Below are 17,994 nucleotides of genomic sequence, written 5' to 3' on the forward strand. Positions count from 1 at the left end.
ACACTTGTCAATGACTAGATTAATATCTTCGAAGTGTTTGCTGCGAAATATTGTATCTTCCATGACATCATGGTGGTATTAGGTACCATGGAGATTTTCTAATGCACTGATCCGTTGAAGGGTACGCGCATTAGGTACGAGGTACATACCTTCTACCTCACCAACAGTACCTAAACTGAGGACATAAATAGGGTATAAAATTGTCCTCCCATCACTTAAACACTAGGTACCTACCTAGGTAGGTAATTGCCCATGCTATCTCGTCGAGGGAAGCGCCGTTTGCAATTCGTGTATTGCTAATTCTTCCCAACTTTCTAAACTACTAGATTAAAGGGTACCTTTGGTGGGGATTTGCCACAGACTCTCATAGATGGTTTCGAGTTCCTCGCGGAATCCTTCTTCCAGATGTGCATTCCTAAATAACATTATTTACATCTCCTATTAGGATTCAACTATATTAAGTTGTAACGTGATTAATAATGGCATTCCTTGGAATGTCTCACGCCCGGACTGATATAGGCCACCCCTTATTACCTCTATCCCCCTATTACCCAAATCACCCCTATAATTAGTATTAATAAGCCATATAAGGCAGCTATCTATTTGGTCCTTTTGATCTTCCGAGCGATCGCCCCCATGACCAGCGATGCGAGCGACCTAGAACTGCTCGACCGATCCGTCCTACGAGTGCTCGACTGAGACATTTGCGAGTCGACATGCGACATGGAATGTGGCCTTTGCACCTGACCCTGTAAGCTCAAAGCAGACGTCCTAGCTGCTTCCCAACCAGGCGCTTGTGAGTTAAGATCCGACGACACTCGAGCTCCCGGCGGATGTTGTGTCTCTGTTGCCGCAGCCCCTGATGTACCGCTGCTCTTCTCGTCCCGGCGCACGCTTGGTTGTTGCTCCGCTTGTTGGCGTAATTGCTCCCTTCGATTCCGTTCCGGCTCCGAGGCTCTTCGTTCTTCTAAGTGAGACGTTAATAAACCGTCGATTCAACTTTTTTTTTTTTTTTAAAAAAAAATAAGCCACATACCTTCGTCTTTTGTTTAGTGATAAATGACAAGGATCCTGCCTGGGGACCGGGATAGAAAGTACGGACCGGAATAAAGAATGAATTTAGATCCGCGTCGTCGGACTCGTCAGAGTCGACGTCGGAACCAACTTCTATGTCGTGGCTCGCGTCATCGGATACAGAGTCGTCGCACAGCATTTCTTCGTCTGTTGATATCCGTTAGCATGCGAAGATAGTATTTGGCTAAGATATTAGCATGACTCTACCTTTGGGAGTTAAATATTAGGTAGATACCTAAGGTACCTAATTGTTATGCTTTAGGTCACTATTTCATAATACCTGGGTAGGTACCTAAGGTAGGTACCTAGGTTAGGTTAGGTAAGGTACCAGGTAGGTAGGTAGTTATTATGAAATAGTCAAAGCTCATAATTCTCGATTAACTCAGCGGCGGCAAGGGTAAAAATATTGATGTTTGTAACAGGCCTCCTATTAGTCCTTTATAGACATCATGGCTGTGATGTGGCTGTGCTGACAAAAAGGGGGGCAGGGTATGAAGTTGTTTAGCAACTAAAGAGCCGACACATAGTTGCGTGTATTTCCCTCTATGTCTAAGCTAATCAAAATATTCCATGCTTTCGAGGTGTTCGCAACTGAGAACTAATGGGCATTTTTGGAGATGTTGTGACGTACAATCTAACTCATTAACTTCACCGATGCGACAACTAGGACTTAATTAGTCATAATCTCTTTCTGCTCGACGTAAACATGATTGGGTACGCAGCCATTGCGAAGTCCATGTCGGACTCCTCCGACCTCACCTCGTTCCGTAACTTCTTAGCTCTCAACTACCAGAATCTCCTTTACCTGCAGGCAGAATTGACTCATCTAGAAGAACTATGGAGGAGGACGGAGTGGGACATCCAGGGGAGTCCGGATAATGACAAAAGGGAAAAGGCACCGCACGACTGGGCGAAACTCCAGAAAGACGAAGAGGCTTGGGCTCAGTTTACGCAGTTGAGAGGCAAGTTGAAGGAATACAGTAAGTTCATCCTAGTCTCGGCGTCTCTATCGTTGCCTAATTGTATGTATGGTGGTAGACGAAGCCCTGATCCAGCAGCACATGATCTCGCACTTCGACAAGCCGTCTAAGCAGAGCTTGAAAGCCCTGAATCATATTCTGGACGACAATTCGAAAGCTGCGGTCCTAATCGGAAAGGATCATAAAACGTGGTCGGACAAAGAAACATTAAAAGACCTGGTCACCGTCGGTCCCGTGGAGAGACTTGACATGATTTCAAGATTTCTAGTAAGATTATATCTCGCCCTGAAATACAAAGTCCTTGGCAGATTTTTCCATGAGAGCCGTGGCGTCGTTCGCTTCGAAAGTAGCCAGCTTCTTCTGCCAACCAAGGTCCCAAGTGTCGTCCTATCTTCGTTATTACCTATCGCGGCTATATCCGTCCTGTGTCTCGTACAGTCGACGTGGCGAAGACTGCTGATTCTCGCTGGTTTCACGTCAACCTTTTCATTGGTATTATCGTTGATCAGCGCGGAGTCTAAACGATCGGAATTATTTTCTGTTACGGCTGCGTATGTCGATGCACCCCCTCAAATGGTATGGATGCTGACATATCAGCAGCTTTACTGCTGTTTTGGTGGTCTTTATTGGCACGAATACGGAGAAAGTGGAAACCGCCTCAAGTTAGGGAGCTATTTTATATTTGTGGTATAAGCCAGCGTTTGAATATCATGGAAAATACTCAAATATGCCCCTTTAGCTTAATTCTTACACCATGTCCTCCAATGAGGAATACGCTGTCCCGGCTCCCACAACAGCGTATTTTCCAGGCGGGCCGCAAACGTAGTATTCGGCATTCTAAACTCAAGCGAGTTCTGCAGCCCAGGCTTGGAAGCCGTGGCATTCTCCCAGGTAGCGAAGGCAGACGCGTTGACGCTCACGCGGCCGCCGTGCGGGTACTTCCACCGGAACACGTCGTCGAGCCCGCACACGGCGTAATACACGGCCGTAGCATCCCAGACCGAGAACTTCTGGCCGTACCCGATGTTCGCGAGTAGAGCGTACCCGAGCGGGTTCTTGGTCGTGTCTAGCTCCGTGGTAATCCGGCTGCCGAGGACGGTGTTCTCGGCCACGCCGTCCCAGGCGAACGTGAGTTTTCCCGGCCACCAGTTCAGCACTTTCTGCGCGAAGGTCTCGTTGTGCATGTTCGTGTTGAAGGAGTACCCCACGTCGTTGGCTTGCACGACTAGCTCGCGCACTTTGGACGCGAGCAGCTCGGCTCCTGTGTAGGGGGATATTTGGTCCGGGCCGGAGTTAAGGAGGTTGAACACGTTGTCAAAGTACCCAATGACGGCGAGAGTGATGGAATTATCTGCTGATGTTGATAGGAGATACCGGTATGATGAAACTAGTCAGGTGAATCTATGATTAGACCATAGTACTAGCACGTATCTAAGTTCCAGGTTAATAGAATCGCTGTCGCACCTGGATCAGGGGTGTTTGTTCCGTCTCCGATGTCTTGGGTGAAGTTATAAGTTAGCCCTACGACGTAAGGTCCAAACTCCGGGCTGCCTGGTCGTCTTGTCTGTAACAGAAATTTCAATAAGTTTAATTTGTATGGTTGGTATCATTTTCAAGAGTTAAGACCCACTAAGTTGTTGACAGGCTTCTGGATGGCTATCGGAATTTGCGGATAGCCGAAGAAAGTATTAATGGCGTCGATGGCTGGAGGAACATATCGACTATTTTCACCTACATGACAATGCCTACTATTAACCAAAGTGCATCATAAGCCAAAAAGGCTTTCAAATCTAGCGGTGATATACTTGACATGACTCCAATTAGTTCAACCTGCCCCCAGTTCTGAAGTATACCGCTTAACCCGATGGCTAAAGGGTCATCGTCGAATGATAAGAGATCCGTGTCGATGATAAGTCTTTTCTTGCTGCATAAGGCAGCGCCTACAAAGGCGTTGAGGATAAGAAATGCTAGGAGCCTCATGTTGAAGAATCAGATACTTGCAGTGTTGGAGGGGACCTAAAAGTAGTAGAAAAAAAAAAAGGCCAAGATCTATTACGACCCGTTTTGTTATGATACGCAACGGTTGAATGATCCACCTATATAGCTCATGATGACTAAATGAGGTAAATGAGGGGCGTTCAAGTTCTTGTTGAGGACCTGATCCTTCGAGTATATACCTCGTTATCGCAGGGCAGGTCGCAGGGGAAGATACATGCGCTCACTATCTTCACCGCCTGCATACTACATGCATGCATGCAGACGCGTTGAAGAAAGCACATATCTGAGTTATCTGAGTTGACCCCACAATCATGCGATAAACCTCGCTCATCAAGTGTCGTAACAAATGGTAGACATGTAAACACCGATCCAATTGATTATCTCTTCGAGAGACACTAAAAACTCACACCAAAAGAAGTCTTATCCATTGGATAGTGCCATGGCCGAATACCCCTTATACGGTTCTAAGGTCATTAAGTCGTGCGTGTTTTGTGTGATTTTTGTTGCTCTTAAAAAACGTACCTATGGGTGTAGAACCTTTTTAACCTTCAAAACCGCCGCTAAATACCTAAGGTATACAATCTAATTTTATGACTACAAGTCTTTGTCATATCACAATCAATGCTGCTAGTGCGGAATGAAATTGTTTCGTTGGTTGTCCATGCGCTATGCAAACATAATTCCCCTTTTATGGATCGTGAGGCGATATTATCCATCGCCAACTAAGTCCTGTGACTAGACCTGCCTTGTTAGAAGCGGACGCCTCGTTATGAAGACGTACAGAAGTAGCCTTTCACTGGCCCCTATGATTCAGCAGGGTCACCTTGATCCGGCGTACGCAGTATTTTTCCGTATCCTGCCACAAATGAACCACATCCTTAGGCTTGGTGTGCATGATCATCGATGCTCCCAAGGAAAAAAAAAAAGAAAAAAAAAGGGGACGAAACTCCGCTTGCCGGCAGCCTCGGCGTTGTCACTTGCCTTTCCTCTTAACGCCGGTCCCAAAATTGATGCCTTGTTACAAAAAGACTGGTATCTGAAGATACGGATGTCGAACGAACTTATTATAGAATCAATACAAAGGGAAGAGTCTCGTATGTGTAGAGGTCGAATGTGCGTATGTAGTTAGTGATATAAATACTGGGGCGGGACATATTGGCCCTACTGTGTAGTAATTGAGTTGCTCATTGCTCAAGTTTCAGTTGCCGTTGCCACCCGTTTATATAAGCCATGAGACTCATACCCATAAGAACGACTCCAATCATTGATGCATAAGGTATGCTGTTTGCCAATGCCTGATCGCGTGCTGAACGCCCAGGCGTCGTAGAATGTGGCGTTATGGTATTGGCCCTTGAGAGCGTAGGCTGGTCAATGGGTTCGTTAGAACTTGACTGATCCTGGCTCGAGTCTGAAGGCGTATTTTCAGTTACCGAGAACTCCTTAGAAGCTACACTTGTGCTGTTAGAGTTCTCGAAAGCATGGGTATGCAATAAAACTTTCTCCCGCGCGGCGGCTTCTCGTGCTTCAGCATCTCTTCGAATCTGCAAAGCCATTTCTGCCAGGCTCTTACGGTCCGCATCTCTTTCAGCTTCAGCTGTCTCCGCCCGTTGTTTGAAAGTGTCGAGCTGCTGTCGTAAATCTCTAATTTCCAACAGCATTGACTCAATCTGGGAATGAAATTGTGTAGCTGAAGCCTCGATGGCTTCGGTCTGCGGAGATGTTTTAATCGTACCGGGGGAAATATTGTCAGTGGCGGGCGATACTTCATCCACAGGAGGTTCGAAGGCTTCTTTCAACGCAATCTCACCAGTTTCTGACTTTACAGGAACTCCGTTTGTCTTTGCGTTAGAGGCATCTTCTAATCTTCTAGCCAACTCCTCGGCGAGCTCTCGAGCTCGACGCTCTTTCTGCAAAGTTTCCTCAAGGTCTCGCATACGTGAACTCTGGTTTTCAATCTCGCGCTTCGCGTTGTTCAAGGCTTCTGTTAACTGCAGGATCTGACTCGTGTTGCCATCTTGCCGGGTCGGCGATGAATTCTGGTTGGGCTGTTTCGGTCGCTCAGTGATACCTCGCCTTAGTGAGGGAACGTCTGGTTTCTCGGGCAGAGGCTGCTGTGGTGGAGGCGCTGGAGGATCGGAGAATCGAGTCTTGCCGTTGTCGGATCTAAATGATATCGCATTTCCGTTGATGATCTGTGACCGTGGTTGTTCCAACGCCTCGGGTTTCTCGATATCCTTGATATCATCTTTCGTTAGAAGTCCTTGGACAAACTGATTTGTTCGACCTAGATCTTGTGATTGAAGACGCTGAGTCCGCATTTCGTGCTGGATAGAGTTAGATAGTATTCTACTATAAGCGACGGGTTATGCCCACCTGAAGCCGCTTCACAATCTGCTCGGTGCTAATGGGCGAAAAGAACAGGCCTCGTTGATGGCCGATTACATTTCCTTGAGATCCCATCATACCACCGCCCGCGATAATCCGCCCATTGCTCGCCATAGACGCTTGACTTCCCGCTCTGGGCCGAGCTGGGAGACCGCCTTGGGGACCCATCATCATCATAGACCCGTTCGCAGGATCGAGATCGCCAAAATTCATATCGAGCAAATTGCTCGAAGGGTTCAAGAAACCTGCATGCTCAACCTTTGCTGCCACTTTATGATGTACAATCGTCTTCTGATCTTCACTGACGATGTCAATACCTAATTCCAAATGATCATTGGTTTGCAATTCGTGCGGCTCGGACTCGCGATTCTCTTGAGACAGCCGCGTACCATTGACAAAGGTACCGTTGGAAGACTTTACATCGCGAATCCAGATTTTCCCTTGTCGATCCGCCCAAATTTCTGCATGTTGGCGAGAAAGGACTTTCGAATCGAAGAAGCCATTGATTGGAGTCGGAACTGTCTTTGCATTCGTCTGGCGACCAATTCTAAGGGTCTCCGGTGAGAATGGGACAGAAATCGTCTTGCGCTCGAAAGTCCCGTTGAGAGACAATAGATATAAAACGGGTTGGTTCCCACTAGGTAGAGAATCGGGCATGGAACGAGATATTCCCTGTTGCGCTCCAATCATGCCTTGGGAAGGCAATACTGGCGAGGGCGAATGCATTGGTGCAGATCCATTTATACTACCAACCATCTGCGGACGCCCTGCTGAAATTCTGACAAAATCCGACTGAGCATCTGGCTTCGACGACGGCCAAGGGGCTTTTGCCTGTGGTCGTTTTCTTGGTCCGGTACCATTACTCCATGCGCCCATATCACCCGAGGTTGGTACAGGATTGCCATTCGTCTGGGAGCCAGTCGTAGCGATAGTCGAAGTAGATGATACGGATGAAATCGAAGAAATGGAAGAGGATGAGTTGTTTCGCTGCAGGTTCTTTCGGGGCAGAAACATCCGGTTCAGCTCGTCAGGATTCATGGGATTGATCTGACCGCCGTGTCCGCCGTTAATACTCCATGCCGGTCGGTTGTGCTGAGCAAAAGTTGGCGGGCTTGCGACAGCCGTCATGGGGAAGGCCAGCAGGATGAAATTCGAGATGGAAAGAGAGCGTGTGGATGAGGACGCAGACTAAAGAAAGAGCCGAGTCGGGGGTTAAGCGGGCCCCTTCTGTTGATCATGCACGCGACCGGAACCAGCAAAATGGGGAATATTTGTACCGATTAGAAAGAGGCGATCGAAAAAAAAAAAATAGGAACTCTGTATCAGACGAAATGTTTGCTGAGGTTGGTTTCTCTAAACGGTGATAGAAAAGAAAATTGGTTAGTGAAAGGGGTCCTATAAGTCAGGACTCAGGACGAGGGTAACGAGCAACTGATTGAGGGCAGATTACGGGAACACCGGGGGGTTGACAGGGAAGCCGTCAAATATGATTTGTGCGCGGTAAGAGAAAAAGAAGTTGGGGATGTTTTGGGAGGTTTAGGATACATACCATGCGACCGACTTTGTTTAAAGGGGGGGGGCTATCTAGACGATGATATCTGATTGGAAATATGATTGAACTATTAAGGTACACCACATTGTTCTGGAAGATGTAAGAGGAGCAACACTTTTTTTTTGGTGGAAGGATGGTTGTTGTTCAAAAGACTTTGGAAGTTGCCCAGTCCCAGGCCCCGTGTCGAGGTCGGTCGCTCTTCCTTGCTCTGGCAAGCTAGCTAATCCCGTTACAAGTGTCCTGTAATCCCATACGTATTCTGTATTCTAGTACCAAAGGTGCAAGGTGTAAAAGGTTTCAAGTGAGGTACCTATCCTACGCAATTTAGGTGCAGAGGTACTTTACTAGGTAGTGTAAGCGCTTTACATGCCTTAGCACCTCTTTTTTTTTTAATGTGGCAATGACATGGGTTTGATACAGCGAATGGCAAGCCAGGGGAGAGCCGCAACTTCTATTTTACATTTTTCTCTTTTCTTTCGTCTCATCCCTCGCTTTTACTATAGTACAATAGTAGAAAAAGTGTTATCTTACCTATCGTATTACTGTAGCTAGATTTCACACTGATTTTGGTATCATGTACGTTCCTGAATGAGACATCGTATTTTATATTTTAAAATACGTATTAAGTGACTGTTTGAATATATGTATGTGTCATATTAATCATAGGTCCTTATTCATAGGTAAACAGTAACAACATGACATTGGCAATTTACCACTATAATATAAACCTTAGGTACCTTAGGTACCTAAAGGATTCGGTCGTATGCATTTACCTTTCCCGGGATGGAAGTCACAGGCGCATGCGACGCGATGCAATGCCAGGTACTATGTACTGCACCTAGTTCACGTGATACTCCTCTAAGAGTAAAGCGCCAAAACCTTTATGACACATACGTCAGCATCTGAAGTTCAGCATCTAAAGTTCAGACCAGGCTCTTTTCTCATCGATAAATCTGTATGTACCTAGGTACCTAAGGTACCTGTCTTCGGAAATTCAGCCGCGCCAAGAATCTGGAGATCCCGGCTTTTACCAAAGAACTTATACAAAAAAAAAAATACAAAAAAAATCATCTCAGCTCGCTACGACTTCAATTATCGTCATCCCGACCTATTAATACCGTCGTAAAAATCCGGTAGGAGAACTAGAGATCTAAATTAACTCAAAATGCCGCCTGTTCCACCATCTCGTGGCCAGCATGCCCCCTCCACCGTCGATAAGCGTTCGTAGTCCCGAAATTCCTCAGATGCTTACGACCAAGCATCACTAACATTGCTCTGTTTCATAGTTAAGATGGGAGCTATGATGGGTGGTAGTATGTTACTATATTGAATCCCTCAGCTCTCGACTTTTGCTAAAAAATCCATCACTTACAGCTGTTGGTGTCATTATCGGCTTCATTTTCGGTACGCTCCATCATCGGCCGAAATCTATGGTCCTGTGGAATTCATATAGCTTATACCTTATACCCGGCGCATAGGAACTGTGAACATATTTAGATACGGTGCTGGACAGAACGGTATCATGCGAACTTTGGGCCAATACATGCTAGGGTCCGGCGCTACGTTCGGGTATGTGGGATTCAACATGTCTTCAAATCCGGACATCCTTTAGTATTGACAATCGTGCACAGCTTCTTCATGTCGATTGGAAGTGTTATCAGAACCGATGCGTCGCCTATCGCCGTCGAAGCATTCGCGCGGGCCCAACGACGGCCATTTATCATGCCCTCCCAATCGAGCACATATCGACCGCGAAGTCAATAAAATTCTAACCTTGCCCACCTCACTGTACTGCCGCGGAGCTTGGACCCAAGAACACGACCCTACGAGATCATAGCGTCCGAGTCTTTCTCGTTTCGTTTTTTCATAGTTCTGCGGAAAATTTGTATCAATAACTGAGACAAGCCAAATCCGTGAACTGAAGAATCTCTATCATCAAGGATGTTAGACTGAATGGAACTAGGTATAGGTCGATCTGACATTGAGCTTCCAATGCCGGTACTGGCTGGGTGCTTGTACTATATCGAGTCTCTTGTATATAAGCTATCTACCTTAATCATGACAGCTCTGAGACGGAGATGTCCAGTGAAGTCTTACGCCACACCTCTGATAAACAAAAGAAACAAAAATACCTTCGCCTCTGGTACCCAAATTATTAACCTAGCAGTGCTCAAAAGCATAGCCATTCAGCCACGGCTTCTAAGAACACCAAGATATAGTACTACTTCGGACAGCTGCCGAGGTGGCTTCCTAAGATGCATCTAGATTCAGTTGTTGAGTACCGAACAACACAACAAGCATGCAACTTTCCTAGGTGCGGGTTTTGGCATTTCTCGAAATCGCATACCCGCTTGGCCTCGTATTGTATCATACAGGCGTTTTTCTCAATTTATTCACTTTAGCTCTTCCCACGTCTTAGCTTTCTGTGTCTCTTCACTGCATGAAGGTGTACCCCAATCCAATTTCCGGATCAGCCACACGGAAGCCATTCGCTCATGGGAAAATCATGGGAAAATCAGGTTCCTCCAACGTAGGCCAACCTAAGGGGATTCTCGGTTTTAAGATACAAGACCTACGATCCAGACGCCCTGGTTTCTATTTAGATCGACATCAAAACAAACCGGTCCTCTCCTCTCATTCCGCCTATTTCCTATGACGTATACTTCAATCATGCCATTACCTCCAGGATATAACTCAATATTTCCGTTGCTAGGCAGATGTTTCAGTTATAACTGGCGAACGGCAGAGGAACGCTGTTCGAAATAAGGTACTTGTTATGTTTATTTTCGTGACGGCGGCCCACGTTCCTGCCACGAAAATGAATACGAAGCTCGGGACCTGAGGAAAACAGTGTGTCTACGCGATTGTCTCAGACATCATCCGTCTCCTGCATACATTTTAATGGGTCGAGGCGTAAGACATCTCTAGGTAGAAGTCGATAATTTCAGGAGAAGCCGTCCTAAAAGCCAATCATTGTTATGATTGTTATAATTTGTTCTCGTCCAACCTAACCTATCAGTTATCAGTGGCTATTCACGATCTGCTTAAATCAAGTATAACCCGATTGGTTCATCGTGCACTGCATCGGCCTTGAAAGCATATGTTGTAACTCAGCTTTGGGAGCCTTTTTCCTGGTAGGACCTTTAGGTTAATAGACCATATGCAAATCTTATTATTTGACAGGTCCGGGGTGTAACCCACGAGACAACGCATAGATGCTAGTCGCAATGCCGATGACGCCTACAATATATCCTTCCCAGGGCGACAGGCAAATTATATAGACATTAGAAAGGGATCATATCCATGTCTCAAAGTTTTCGTATGATTATCTCCTTCGGAACGTAACCCCCTGTGGAGATAAGCGAACCTAACAGGTTATCTCATATCATATAATGTATTAGCCTACGCGACCTGGAATGAGATGGGTTTCTTTCGTTTATAGGTTCTTGTGGCTCCCCCCATAGTTACTCTGGTCAGCCTTGACCTATTCGCTAATTATTCCTTTGGCTTCGTTGAGGCCGTCCGATCGTTTTTTTGTTTTTCGTAATGGGGTTCCTCGAGTTTTGCTGTTGCTTAGTGGGTGAGCTTTCTTTAACTGCACAGAGCGGGTAAGAGAGAAGTCTATCTAAGTATTTCTAAACATTCTGATGTTCAACTTTTAACTCTATGTAGTAATTCTCTCTGGGGTACTCTTTTGGTTAAGGCCCTCCCGTTCTTCATTCTCGGGAGTGGTGGATTCAATGTCATCCCATGGGGCGATAGGAACGTCGGTTCAAGCAACCCTTATACAGATGCGCCACACACCGGTATAACACGTAGATACGAGTTCAACATTAGTCGAGGTATAATCGCACCGGACGGGTACGAGAAGGAAGTGTTGCTTGTTAACGACCAATTCCCTGGACCCCTTGTTGAGGCCAACTGGGGGGATTTCATCGAGGTAAAGGTCACCAATTCCATCCATGATGGCCCACCAGAAGGGACCACGATTCACTGGCACGGTTTTCTGCAGAGTGGAACACCATGGATGGACGGTGTTCCCGGTGTTTCCCAATGCCCTATTGCGCCTGGGAGAAGCTTTACCTACAAGTTCCGAGCTGAACTTTACGGTTCATCTTGGTATCATTCTCACTACTCCGCCCAGTACGCAGGTGGTCTTTTCGGTCCCGTCGTAGTTCACGGCCCAAGACATGTGGAATACGATGTCGATGTTAGTCCGATCATGGTCAACGGTATGTAATATCAAGAGTTTCGCAGAACTCCTGCTAACATTGGTACAGACTGGTCACATAGGGATTATTACGCAATCGTCCAAGAGATAATGGGCCCTGGCTCGAATGGGCTGACATCCTCTGACAACAACTTGATCAACGGAAAGATGAACTTCGACTGCCTTACTATGGATGTCAACGATAACGCGCATTGTACAGACAATGCTGGGTTATCTAAGTTTATGTTTCGACCGGGCAAAACTCACCGTCTTCGATTCATCAATTCTGGGTCGGAGGCTACGCAGCGCATCTCCATCGATGAACATAACATGACAGTCATAGCCAACGACTTCGTTCCCATTAAGCCTTATGATACTCAAGTTGTCACTCTCGGTGTCGGCCAGCGAGTCGATGTCATTGTGCATGCTCATGCCGGTCCAGGATCGGCATTCTGGTTACGAGCGAACATCACATCCTGCTCCAGTACGGATCAGCCGTTAGCTCTCGCTGCCATATACTACCAAGGAGGCGACAATATTTCTGTTCCAACTAGTACGCCGTGGAACGTCCCCGATCCGGGCACTTGCGAAAATGACGATCTTGCTCTCACTGAACCATCTTACCCGATAGCCTTACCAGAGCCGTCGTTCACTCAACATATGGATGTCAGCGCGTACATCAATTCGAGTGGTAGCTTTCTCTGGGAATTCGGTGTAAGATTATCATTATTATTTCCATTATCTGCGATGAAAACCTGTCTAACCCTCCTTTTTTTTAACAGGGCGCTGCTGCGAAGGTAGATTACAATAACCCAACACTTCTCCAGGGCTTTACCAAGGGTGGCTTCCAGTATACACACGAGTCCAACCTGGTTAACTACGGAACAAACTCGTCCATCCGGATTATAGTTAATAATCCCACAAAGTCGTATGTTACCTTTGATGTCTATTTCTTCATGACACGCTGACCTTACACCAACTTCGTAGGCCTCACCCAATCCACGCGCATGGCTTGCACATGTACATCCTTGCCACCGGGCCCGGCAACTACACCGAAGATTCCCTATCGCATGTCAATACCAAGAACCCTATGCGCCGTGATGTGCAGATGGTTGGTGCCTATAGCTACCTTGTGGTTCAGGTGGACGCTTCCAAGAGCCCCGGAGTCTGGCCTTTCCATTGCCACGTTGCCTGGCACGCATCCGCTGGCTTTTTCTCCCAAATGCTATTCCAGCCAGACGAGTTAACTAATCGACATTTTGACATTCCTCATGATGTTTCCCGAACGTGTCGCGAATGGGCTGAATTCACTAAAGATGCCGTCCCGAACCAGATCGACAGCGGATTGAAGGCAAGAATGGAGTCGACGACGCAGGAAAGAAGTGCTACCTTGCTACGATGAACCTCACGGTAACTAGACGGGTAGACGTTACTATCTTTAAGGGTAAAGTGAATCAACCTATCTATTTTCCGCATTCTTTAGACCAACTTCCAAAGAAATGTTTACGCGTTCTTCATTCACATATTGCATAACAGTGGCGTCGGGATTTGGCAAGCGGTTAGGCAACCTGGGTGGATGTATTGGACATTGAAGAATGGTTTGATGTCAGCTTGAACTAAATTATCTTCTATGTAGATAGTTCTAGGTACGCAACGATATGAGTGGACTTGGCCTGGAAGATTATACATGTATCTAAACTTTGGAACCAACTCAAGCTTTCATTTTCATCACATTTCCTGTGCCGTGTCCTTCTATGTCATGAAACACACAGTGTATAGGCGCCTACGATTTTTATCCCTTTCATATACTCTTTGATTGACTTGGTACTATAGACAAGGGCACTATTGTTCCTTGGATCTAAAGAATTCAATATATGCTACCTCTGGTATCCCGTGAATATCCTGAAGTGAAGAAGTCCGCTTGATTCAATGCACTACGCAGCGAATATATATGAAGAGTTTACCTGTTGCCCGCAACATTCCACCTCGCAAAGCCCTCATCAAGCTTTTCAAGTCTGAGCATAGCATCGTTTTTAAGCGCTTCGAGAATTTCAGCCCCATCAAGCAGGATCTCTAACTGTTCGAAGGTCTCGATAGCAGTGGCGCGCTCTTTTACAAACCTAATCATGTTATTCAGGGTCGCTAATTTCTCGGCGTCTTCAGGTTTTATCGGCGAGTATATATCGCGATCTTTCAGCGCCGCGATGGCCACGACGCGCAGCGCCTGCCGCCCGATGTCGCTGCCCCAGCGGGCCCGGGCCGTCGCGGAGAAGTTGGCGAGCTGACTGCGGTTCAGCATGTGGTAGCACGCGGAGCCCCAGGCACCGAAGATCTCGTCGAGCTGCTCCTTGAAGCCGGCGGAGGTCGATTTGCGCTGCGAGATGAACCGGTCGAAGGTGTACGTCACGAGGTGCTGCTTGACGTTGTGGTCATTGAGTGTTTCCGCCTTCCACGATCTCTGCAGCGTCCTTAGCAGTGCGAGCACGCCAGCTGCGGTGCGGGTCTGGCAGTCGGGGCATGGCTTCTTGTCTTGGGCTATGTACGCCAGGTTGGCGCCCACGCGCGATCTTAGACTGTGACCACAGGAGAAGTTCGACATGTTGAGAGACTTACCGTTGCCAGCTACACTAGTTATGATTAGGAGTATGTTTGCGCGCAAATGGATGAGCTTTGCACGCTTATCAAGGAAATTCACCTTTTAGTTTAGAAAGGAACATTATTCCTGTTCATTCTAGACAGCAGACGTGGCATTGTTATGATGATGTGTATATGTTGAAAGCTCATTGTTTGGATTCAAATCTTGCGTTTCGACTGAGACTATAGTTCTTTATACTTGAACAAGGCGATGTTATCAGTACAATCGAGACACATCTTGTAACAATGGTACTATTCTAGTGAACCATGAGCCAACCCTCCCCGTTACTTGAACATCCAGTATAATACCTCCAATAGTCAAAATAGGTATTTTGACAATGGTTTTTCCTTTCTTTCTTTTTTTTATAGCTCTCGTGCTTCAGTTAACTGTACTTGCCTCCCGCCTTCTCCCTACAATAGTTACTTAGTATTGGTAGTAGAGCCTCTTATGCGTACAGTTAGTTGCTTTCTACTTTAGATAGACAACTTCCCATACCCGAGTTAACAAATCCTTCGGGCAGGCCAGAATGGTCCATTGCTAATAGCAAATTAATACATCTTTATTAGCTCCTTGGTCACATCTTGTAACATGTTCTGGCCCGAAAGCATTATATCTCAGGGGAGATATATATTAATTTTTTAAAATTGAAGTAATCAAGAAAAAGGACCACGAAACTAAAGCTAATAATGGTTTGAGCTTGTTGAGATAATATATAGCAACACTCTATAAATAGGGGCGAACTGGCTGGGAATATCAAAGCATCCCAACGCCCTAGCAAGAACATAGAAAGCCAATCTTCAATAGACCCTCCATGTACTTCCCAGCCCTTTACTTTCTGTACGACCTATATTAGAGGTACGATACTATCAACCTAACATTCCACTTCTATTTCAGGCTGAACACGATGCCTAAAATCGTATTATTGATCTCTGGATTCAGAGTACGCGACCGTCTATTATTCGTATCCCTTGAACCTTGGGGTTTGTCTGCAATGATGGAGGATCTTTTATCGCGGTCAAGTTCTAATTTATATTCCTTTGAGAGAGAAAGGGGAATATGTCAGTCTTCGACCTATATATCTGAGCTTTGATGGTTTATTGAACGTACTTCGTTATCAATCCTAGATAGGACTTGGCGTAGGCTCGAATGGTTTTCCATGGTATTGGATGGCCTTTCTTGGGTCGTTGTAGAAGTCATTTTTCAAGGGATTATAATGTCGGAAGTTGACGTTCAAGGAAAGCTCTGATATGACCTTTGTGGCCAAGGATTACAATTTGGAAACGATGGGTAAATGAAATGAATGTTATTATCTGGGATATTTGGCAATAGCATTATATATTTCCAGATACTGGTTGTCATAGCTTTCTTTCGTCAAGCGATGCAGCATCGGGGTAAGAGATGCGCTTCGGAGTTCATTCAGGCATCCATTGACAGGGAACATATCAAGAAAGTACCTAACAGCTTATGTTGACTGTTTAGGTATAAGTGATAAGTCGCTTAACCCAAATAATCTTTATGTATTTGGTTATATTACCCTATGGTATTCCGGCATAGTATTCTTGAGGGAATCCCGGGTGGGTCGCGGCGTGGGTGATTTGCCTGATATTTCCATTTTAGGAGCATGCGTCTACGTTGATTCGCTGGGGTGTTAAGTGCTGTAATCATTAGGTACCTCTTTTATAAGCGCTAGAAATAGCGGACATGTTTAGCAATACGCCGGGAATCCCTTTTATGCCGATATGGACGGACTACTTCCAATTCCGTTTTATCCCTCCTAAGTGGGCAACGCGTCTCTGCAAATTAAGTGAGTCACCATGTCGACAACAAATCGTCGTCGTAATGGCTCTCAAGCTTCATGCGAGCGTTGTCTTAAGGCTAAAAGTCGGTGTGACCACCAACAACCGGTCTGTACTCCCTGTCGGCGTCGGGGTCTCGAGTCCCAATGCTGGAGGTATCTACCATTTAGACAAGTGTCGCTCGTGAGATTTTGACGGAAACGAATGATATCATCAACTGGCTAACTTATGAAGATATTCAGCTTATGATGATCGTCGAAGGGGATGCAAGTTGATCCTTCTCTAATTGTACGGAATCAACGATACTCATAAGTTTATTATAGGCCTGAACGTTTGGCGCAGGTTCAGCGACCTCGTAACAGACCTTTACGCCGTAGGTCTGCATCGTGAGGTGCTCCGCTGTTTTGCGACTTCGCCAGCAGTATTGGGGCAGGCGAGGAGCAGACTGTCACCCGAGTACCGATGGGGAATGTAAGACCACGACGTGGGCTCGCATACGCTATATCATAGCTGGCTTTAGCCAATTCCAATTGGCAAAGTCCACCAACAGAAGCGATCTAAAGTACTCGCTATTACCCCCATTAGAACGTATATATGAATACTAACACACTACAGGGGAATATTGACTCGATGTAACGAAGCCTGGAGCTCTCTTCCTACTCATCACAAATACCACAAAGACTATTCGAATTCAAACTTACCATCCACAGTACGTCTTATGCTTGGCAAGGTGTATCTAGCATATCTTCACATCATTTTCCAACTTCGTCGGCTCCCCGGACAAGGCAGAATGTCCTATGAACTGGAGTTGATGGAAATCTCGAAGAACATACTTGCGAATGCTCAGATCAGGTTCTTCCGCTACCCTCACAGCATCCCCACAGTCGTACGCCCTTAACTAAGAGCGTCTCGCTAACCCAAGTCGAGATTCTTATTATGGTGTACCGAGTGCTGCCATCCTAACATCGGCGCTGCTAGATATTACGCGAAACCCACCAAGGACTCTCCCGCCGGGAATAAACGGTCCCCTCTTGACCAGAAATATCTCCGTGCTAGTATCTCAGGGATGGGTGATTTTGATAGTATCGGTTTTGGCGATTTTAATAATCTGGATTTCGAGACTTGGGTGATGGATATAAACCTAAATAGATACGATCAACAGCGAATGGAATATTTAACGGATTCCCTGCTCTAACTTAATGACGGGTTATCTCATGAGGTTCTGGCCGGAATTTTGGATGAGACGCCCAGAACATAGGATACCTTCGATACGTATAACCACAGGCTCACGTCGTTATCAGGTACATGAAAATCACTTCCAGAATAACGAAGCCCTTTGCCGTTTCCATCTAGGTTGGTCCCAC

The 17,994-nt window shown here is 46.2% G+C and overlaps 7 protein-coding genes across 7 annotated transcripts; 4 read left to right on the forward strand and 3 right to left on the reverse strand.

The window, feature by feature from the left end:
• Positions 1-1,780: 1,780 nt before the first annotated feature.
• On the forward strand, positions 1,781-2,721 carry F4812DRAFT_463448 (uncharacterized protein; the record flags this gene model as incomplete). The annotated part of the gene is made up of 3 exons (XM_047938206.1): positions 1,781-2,054; positions 2,113-2,605; positions 2,655-2,721. 3 exons carry the CDS (start codon positions 1,781-1,783, stop codon positions 2,719-2,721), a joined length of 834 nt encoding a protein of 277 aa, XP_047785935.1.
• Positions 2,722-2,770: 49 nt separating this feature from the next.
• Positions 2,771-4,398, reverse strand: F4812DRAFT_235802 (uncharacterized protein). The gene is made up of 4 exons (XM_047930576.1): positions 3,860-4,398; positions 3,685-3,785; positions 3,519-3,618; positions 2,771-3,441 (listed from the first exon to the last, which is right to left on the reverse strand). The coding sequence occupies exons 1-4, from the start codon at positions 4,032-4,034 to the stop codon at positions 2,795-2,797; spliced, it is 1,023 nt and encodes a 340-aa protein (XP_047785936.1). The 5' UTR covers positions 4,035-4,398; the 3' UTR covers positions 2,771-2,794.
• Positions 4,399-5,208: 810 nt separating this feature from the next.
• Positions 5,209-8,278, reverse strand: F4812DRAFT_235800 (uncharacterized protein). The gene is made up of 3 exons (XM_047930575.1): positions 7,987-8,278; positions 6,426-7,790; positions 5,209-6,376 (listed from the first exon to the last, which is right to left on the reverse strand). The coding sequence occupies exons 2-3, from the start codon at positions 7,563-7,565 to the stop codon at positions 5,237-5,239; spliced, it is 2,280 nt and encodes a 759-aa protein (XP_047785937.1). The 5' UTR covers positions 7,566-7,790; positions 7,987-8,278; the 3' UTR covers positions 5,209-5,236.
• Positions 8,279-9,025: 747 nt separating this feature from the next.
• F4812DRAFT_235916 (reactive mitochondrial oxygen species modulator 1-domain-containing protein) lies at positions 9,026-9,848 on the forward strand. The gene is made up of 5 exons (XM_047930577.1): positions 9,026-9,209; positions 9,276-9,302; positions 9,364-9,393; positions 9,468-9,558; positions 9,621-9,848. Exons 1-5 carry the CDS (start codon positions 9,155-9,157, stop codon positions 9,751-9,753), a joined length of 336 nt encoding a protein of 111 aa, XP_047785938.1. The 5' UTR covers positions 9,026-9,154; the 3' UTR covers positions 9,754-9,848.
• A 1,687-nt stretch (positions 9,849-11,535) lies between these two features.
• Positions 11,536-13,603, forward strand: F4812DRAFT_468519 (putative multicopper oxidase; the record flags this gene model as incomplete). Its single annotated transcript, XM_047938783.1, has 5 exons — positions 11,536-11,597; positions 11,662-12,221; positions 12,270-12,913; positions 12,982-13,127; positions 13,187-13,603. The coding sequence occupies 5 exons, from the start codon at positions 11,536-11,538 to the stop codon at positions 13,599-13,601; spliced, it is 1,827 nt and encodes a 608-aa protein (XP_047785939.1).
• Positions 13,604-14,159: 556 nt separating this feature from the next.
• F4812DRAFT_468521 (uncharacterized protein) lies at positions 14,160-14,811 on the reverse strand (the record flags this gene model as incomplete). Its single annotated transcript, XM_047938784.1, has 1 exon — positions 14,160-14,811. The coding sequence occupies exon 1, from the start codon at positions 14,796-14,798 to the stop codon at positions 14,160-14,162; it is 639 nt and encodes a 212-aa protein (XP_047785940.1). The 5' UTR covers positions 14,799-14,811.
• A 1,862-nt stretch (positions 14,812-16,673) lies between these two features.
• On the forward strand, positions 16,674-17,825 carry F4812DRAFT_463454 (uncharacterized protein; the record flags this gene model as incomplete). The annotated part of the gene is made up of 4 exons (XM_047938207.1): positions 16,674-16,785; positions 16,954-17,101; positions 17,246-17,516; positions 17,580-17,825. 4 exons carry the CDS (start codon positions 16,674-16,676, stop codon positions 17,823-17,825), a joined length of 777 nt encoding a protein of 258 aa, XP_047785941.1.
• Positions 17,826-17,994: the final 169 nt, after the last annotated feature.

The sequence above is a fragment of the Daldinia caldariorum genome (assembly GCF_022478825.1).
Source record: "Daldinia caldariorum strain CBS 122874 unplaced genomic scaffold F4812scaffold_25, whole genome shotgun sequence".
Classification (NCBI taxonomy): Eukaryota; Fungi; Ascomycota; class Sordariomycetes; order Xylariales; family Hypoxylaceae; genus Daldinia; species Daldinia caldariorum.